The sequence below is a fragment of the Zootoca vivipara genome, chromosome 2 (assembly GCF_963506605.1).
Source record: "Zootoca vivipara chromosome 2, rZooViv1.1, whole genome shotgun sequence".
NCBI lineage: Eukaryota > Metazoa > Chordata > Lepidosauria > Squamata > Lacertidae > Zootoca > Zootoca vivipara.
Genome location: NC_083277.1, coordinates 39,126,887 through 39,132,597, shown reverse-complemented (window position 1 = coordinate 39,132,597; position 5,711 = coordinate 39,126,887). Strand labels below are relative to the sequence as shown.

At 57.0% G+C, this 5,711-nt stretch overlaps 2 protein-coding genes across 2 annotated transcripts; both read left to right on the top strand.

Moving 5' to 3' along the window:
• The first annotated feature begins 693 nt into the window (after positions 1-693).
• On the top strand, positions 694-4,949 carry LOC132591703 (uncharacterized protein K02A2.6-like). The gene has a single exon (XM_060271401.1). It carries the CDS (start codon positions 856-858, stop codon positions 2,896-2,898), a length of 2,043 nt encoding a protein of 680 aa, XP_060127384.1. The 5' UTR covers positions 694-855; the 3' UTR covers positions 2,899-4,949.
• Positions 2,902-4,925, top strand: LOC132591704 (uncharacterized protein K02A2.6-like). Its single transcript, XM_060271403.1, has one exon. The coding sequence runs from the start codon at positions 3,420-3,422 to the stop codon at positions 4,923-4,925; it is 1,506 nt and encodes a 501-aa protein (XP_060127386.1). The 5' UTR covers positions 2,902-3,419.
• Positions 4,950-5,711: the final 762 nt, after the last annotated feature.

Genomic DNA, 5,711 nt, shown 5'->3' with positions numbered 1-5,711 from the left:
CCTCACACACACACAATGCCACTATTTCTGAGTACGCACAGTTCCTCACAGAGCTTTGTGACATGTAGTTTTCCCGGCGCCTGGGTATGCAGCAAGGATTTCAGGTGCCCTGAAAAGTAAATGTCTCAGGATGTATAGACATCACACTCCTGGTGCTGTTTAGTAAATGAAGTTCTGTAGCTTAACGGTAGAGGATCTGCTTTGCATGCAGAAGGTCCCTGGTTCAATTCCCGGCATCTCCAGGAAAACATCACCCAGCTGAAACTCTGGAGAGCTACTGCCATTCAGCGTGGACCAGAGGCAGCCAACATTGCACCACCCAGATGTCATTGGACTACAACTCTCACTATCTGTTATGTACTGAGCTGAATCCTAGAACAATAGGATTCAGAATCAGCGGGAGCTACCCAATCCAACTCCAGGTGGAAGTGAATCCGCAACCTGATTGGCCTGCTGGAGCAGCCAATCAGGCGGCTGGCAGAAGTGAATCTGCTACCTGATTGGCCTGTAGGAGCAGCCAATCAGGCTGCAGGCAGAAGTCAATCCACAATATAATTGGCCCACAGGTGTAGCCCTGAAGTAGCCAATCACGCAAGGCCCATTGTGTAAATAATGTATATAAGCAGATGGTTTTGGGAAAAGAGCCATTCGTCTTCTCTTCTTCTCCTTGATGAATATGAGCTGAATAAAGAGCATGAAGTTCACTCTCGACTCCGAGTATATTTCACTGGCGACGAAGGTGGGATCCTGATGAGCTGACCGCCACCACGCACTGCACCGCAGCACCGCCACCTGCTGCACCGCTGCATCGCACCGTGCATCCAGGCTTCAGCTCCAGGACCCAAGGAACCCAGAATGGCAACCGACAGCAGCTTCTTGCCATTCAAACCAGCATCAGGAGACTGGGAAGGGTACGCCGCCCGTTTCAACTTCCTCCTGCAAGCGAAAGAAGTCACCAACGATGCCATGAAGAGGGCGACATTCTTCAGCGTCTGTGGAGAGGAGACGTTTGAAATCGCCCGGGCTCTCCTTGCACCTAGAGATGTCGCTACCGTCTCTTACAAAACAATAATGGAACGGCTGAAGGAGCACTTTTCACCACAGCCCTCGGTGGTAGCTTGCCGAAATGCCTTCTACGCAAAGCGGCAAGCCCCGGGGGAAACCATAACTGGGTTTGTGACCTCCCTCCGCCAAGCCGCCCGGTTATGCAACTTCGCAGAGTTGGAGAACATGCTTCGTGACCGCCTCGTCGGTGGCCTGAGGGACGAGATGTTGCAACGACGCCTCTACGCCAAAAAAGACCTCACGTTCCAGATTGCTCTGGAGGAAGCCCTGGCAACCGAAGCCGCCGAGAGGTCAACGCAAGAGGCACGACCGGCCCCGCCATCCCAACCGAGGGTCTACCACGAAGACCTCACCGACGAATCCGAATCTGACAGGGAGGAAGTACACCGAGTACAGCGGCGCACTCAAGCAGCACACACACCACAGCAGCCTCGACGAGAAGGAGGGAACTGTGCAAGCTGCGGGGAGAACCACGAGAGGAGGACCTGTCGTTTCCGCAACGCAGAGTGCAGGCAGTGCAGAAAATTGGGACACATCGCCCGGGTGTGTCGGGCTCGACTCACCCGTCGACAAGCATCAGATGACCGACCCAGGAGCCCCAGGTCACACGGCACCATGCACCAAGGCAACTCGACGGAGATCACGGACTACCAGGTATTCCAGTTGCCCCATCCCAGCACAGAGAAAATTTATATAGAGGTACAGATAGAGGGAGCCCCATGCCGCATGGAGCTGGACACGGGTTCAACTCTATCCATAATCTCGGCCCGAACATTAAGGGAACTGTGCCCTAATGGGGGTCCCAAACTAAGGCCGGCCCCATTCACCCTCCGGGACTTCCAGAAACGTAAGGTCCCTACAATGGGGGTGGGGACCTTCAGGGTGCAATATCGAGGGCGAAAGCAACAATTGGACTTGCTGGTAGTTAAGGGCCCCTACGTTAGCTTACTGGGACTGGCATGGTTTGGACCTCTGGGGCTAGCCGTTACCGGGGTGAACCGCACTAGCTTACAAGTGGACGTGGACACCATATGCAAAGAGTTTCCAGGGGTTTTCGATGGGGCATTGGGACGATATACAGGACCCCCCATTGCCCTACAGCTAGACCCCGCTGTACGACCCATCAGGCACAAGGCCCGCCGGGTCCCGTTCGCCCTGAAACCCCGCATAGACGAGGAATTGGACCGGCTCGTGGAGCAAGGAGTGCTGGAGCCGGTGCCCAACGCCCCCTGGGAAACTCCAATTGTCACACCCGTCAAGCCTAACGGTTCGGTCCGCATCTGTGCAGACTACAAATGCACCATAAACAAGGCTCTCACGGCCCATGCATACCCAGTGCCAGTGGTCAGCCATGTCCTCGCCACCCTGGCTGGGTCAAAAATCTTTGGCAAACTGGACTTGGCCCAAGCATATCAACAGTTGCCTGTGGACGAAGCCACAGCAGAGGCTCAGACGATTGTGACGCACAGAGGGGCATTCAGAGTAAAGCGGCTGCAATTTGGCGTTAGCGTGGCACCAGGCATATTCCAGAATCTAATGGACTCTCTCCTTAAAGGGATTCCTGGCGTCACCCCCTTCTTCGATGATGTACTGATCGCCGGGCCCACACCAGAGGAATTTGAGGACCGCCTCCGCTCTGTCCTGCACCGTTTCCAGACGGCGGGCCTCAAGGTGAAGCGGAAAAGTGTTTACTGGGAGTGCCGCAGGTGGACTTTCTGGGATTTAAGGTGGACGCAGAAGGGGTCCATCCAACCGGTGACAAGGTACGGGCCATTTGTGAGGCCCCAGCGCCCAAGAGCAAGCCCGAACTTCAGTCATTCTTGGGACTATTGAACTTTTACCATGCCTTCCTTCCCCATAAGGCAGCGGTAGCGGAGCCCCTACACAGACTCCTAGATAAAAGGGCCCCTTGGGTGTGGGGCCAGCGACAAAGGGCCGCATTCCAGGCAGTCAAGGACTTGCTCGTCTCAAACTCGGTCTTGGCACACTTCGACGAGAGGCTGCCAGTGGTGCTGGCATGCGACGCCTCTCCCTATGGCATCGGCGCTGTCCTGGGACACCAACTCCCGGATGGAAGAGAGGTGCCGGTGGCATACTTCTCCCAGACGCTTGCTGCAGCCGAACGAAACTACTCACAGAGTGACAAGGAGGGTCTGGCAATCGTGAAGGGCGTAAAAAAATTCCATGATTTCTTGTACGGGCGGCCCTTTACCATAGTGACTGACCACAAGCCGTTGCTTGGCCTGTTTGCCCCCGAGAAGCAGACCCCCCAAGTGTTGTCTCCACGTGTCCTCAGGTGGTCAATTTTCCTTGCCGGCTACCAGTATGCACTAATCCACCGCCCTGGGAAGGCGATGGGCCACGCAGACGCACTCAGCAGGCTACCACTACCAGAAACAGGCCCCGACCCAGCGCCTGCGCAAGAGGTTATGACCCTGGAGCTGCTTCCCGACCGACCCATTCAGGCACAAGAAGTTGCGCACCATTCCACAAAAGATAGGGTCATCTCCCGGGTCCTGGACTGGGTGTGGCGAGGATGGCCCAGCAGCAGCCCCGGGCCAGAATTCGCTGGCTACACAAACCGCAAACATGAACTGTCGGCCCACAAGGGGTGCCTGTTATGGGGAAGCAGGGTTGTTGTTCCCCAGCCCCTCCGCAAAAGGGTCCTCACAGCCCTACACGAGACACACCCAGGGGTAGTGAGGATGAAGGCCCTTGCCAGGAGTTATGTGTGGTGGCCGGGGATTGACAGAGAGATAGAGGCCTGGGTCCAACACTGCCAGACCTGCCAAGAATCCCGCCCGGATCCCCCAAGGGCCCCAGTCCAGCCCTGGGAGTCCGCCCAACATCCATGGTCACGCTTGCACGTGGACTTCGCTGGCCCCTTCCAGGGAAAAACATTCTTCATAGTGGTGGATTCCTACACCAAATGGCTGGAGGTCGCACTGGTACCGTCCACTTCTACGGCGGCAGCCATCCGGGTACTACGTAAGCTGTTTGCAACCCACGGGCTCCCTGACACCCTCGTCTCGGACAATGGAACCGCATTCACGTCAGAGGAGTTCCAGACCTTCACAGCGCAGAACGCCATCCGCCACATCCGCTCAGCACCATTCCACCCCGCCACCAATGGCCAAGCGGAGCGCATGGTGCGGACCACCAAGGACAGCCTCCGCCGCATAACACAAGGGGACTGGGAATACCGCCTTGCCGCATTTCTTCTAGCACAGCACAGCACCCCAAGCACAACGACGGGCCGGAGCCCAGCTGAACTACTCATGGGCCGGCGCCTTGCAACTAGACTGGACCGACTTCACCCCGACAGAGCTCAGGATGAGGTAGTGGTGGGGAAAGGCAGGAACCCCCGGACATTTGTGGCCCAGGACCCAGTGTATGCAAAGAATTTTGGGGCAGGCCCAGCATGGGTACCCGCCACAGTCACCAAGGTGACCGGTCCCGTGTCGTACGAGGTACTAACGGAAGGGGGGCAATGTTGGCGCCGCCACTGCGACCAGCTACGGCGACGATTCCCAGGAGGAACCCGGGAGGAGAGCGGGACAGAGGGGTCCCAAGGGGACAGCAGGGCAGTGAGGCCTGTAGAGCGAGAGGGGTGGGCAGGGGAAGCAGAAGCAGTAGGCACAGAGGGGCGCCCCGAGGCTGGAAGGACACCGGAACCAGAGTCACAACCTAGTGGTTCAGTGGCGCCAGACCAGACAGCCCCGGCACAGCCAGCAGCCTCGGAACACGAGCCAGAACCAGAACCCCTGACCAAGGAACACCCCAGGCCACAACGCACACGGAGGCGGCCAGCAGACCTTGGGGACTACGAATGCAACTTCCCGGGCAGGACTGGAACTTAGAGGGGAGGGGTGTTATGTACTGAGCTGAATCCTAGAACAATAGGATTCAGAATCAGCGGGAGCTACTCAATCCAACTCCAGGTGGAAGTGAATCCGCAACCTGATTGGCCTGCTGGAGCAGCCAATCAGGCGGCTGGCAGAAGTGAATCTGCTACCTGATTGGCCTGTAGGAGCAGCCAATCAGGCTGCAGGCAGAAGTCAATCCACAATATAATTGGCCCACAGGTGTAGCCCTGAAGTAGCCAATCACGCAAGGCCCATTGTGTAAATAATGTATATAAGCAGATGGTTTTGGGAAAAGAGCCATTCGTCTTCTCTTCTTCTCCTTGATGAATATGAGCTGAATAAAGAGCATGAAGTTCACTCTCGACTCCGAGTATATTTCACTATCCCTGGCCATTGGCTGGGGCTGATGGGAGTTGGAGTCCAATAACCTCTGGAAGGCACAACACTGACTGACCCTGGTGTGGACAATAATAAGGCTGCTTGTTATGGTGCAGCAAAGCTGATGTGCTTGTGAGTAGAGAGCATGGCTCAGGTGAGAGGCTGCAAGGCCCACAGCACGGGGTCAGGAGAAGGTCAAGCCAGGCTCAGCTTGCCCATTGACTCCAGTGGCGCAATGCACCACGGCGCCTGGGCGATCAGGGGGCGCCCCAGCAAGTGGGGGAGCTTCGCGGCGGCCTCCCTTTTCCCTCCACCAGCCGCGCCACGAGAGCAGGGAGGGAAGCGAGCAGAACAAGGGCACTAGGACCCTGTTCCGCTCTGCAGCGCCAGGGTCATCCCTCA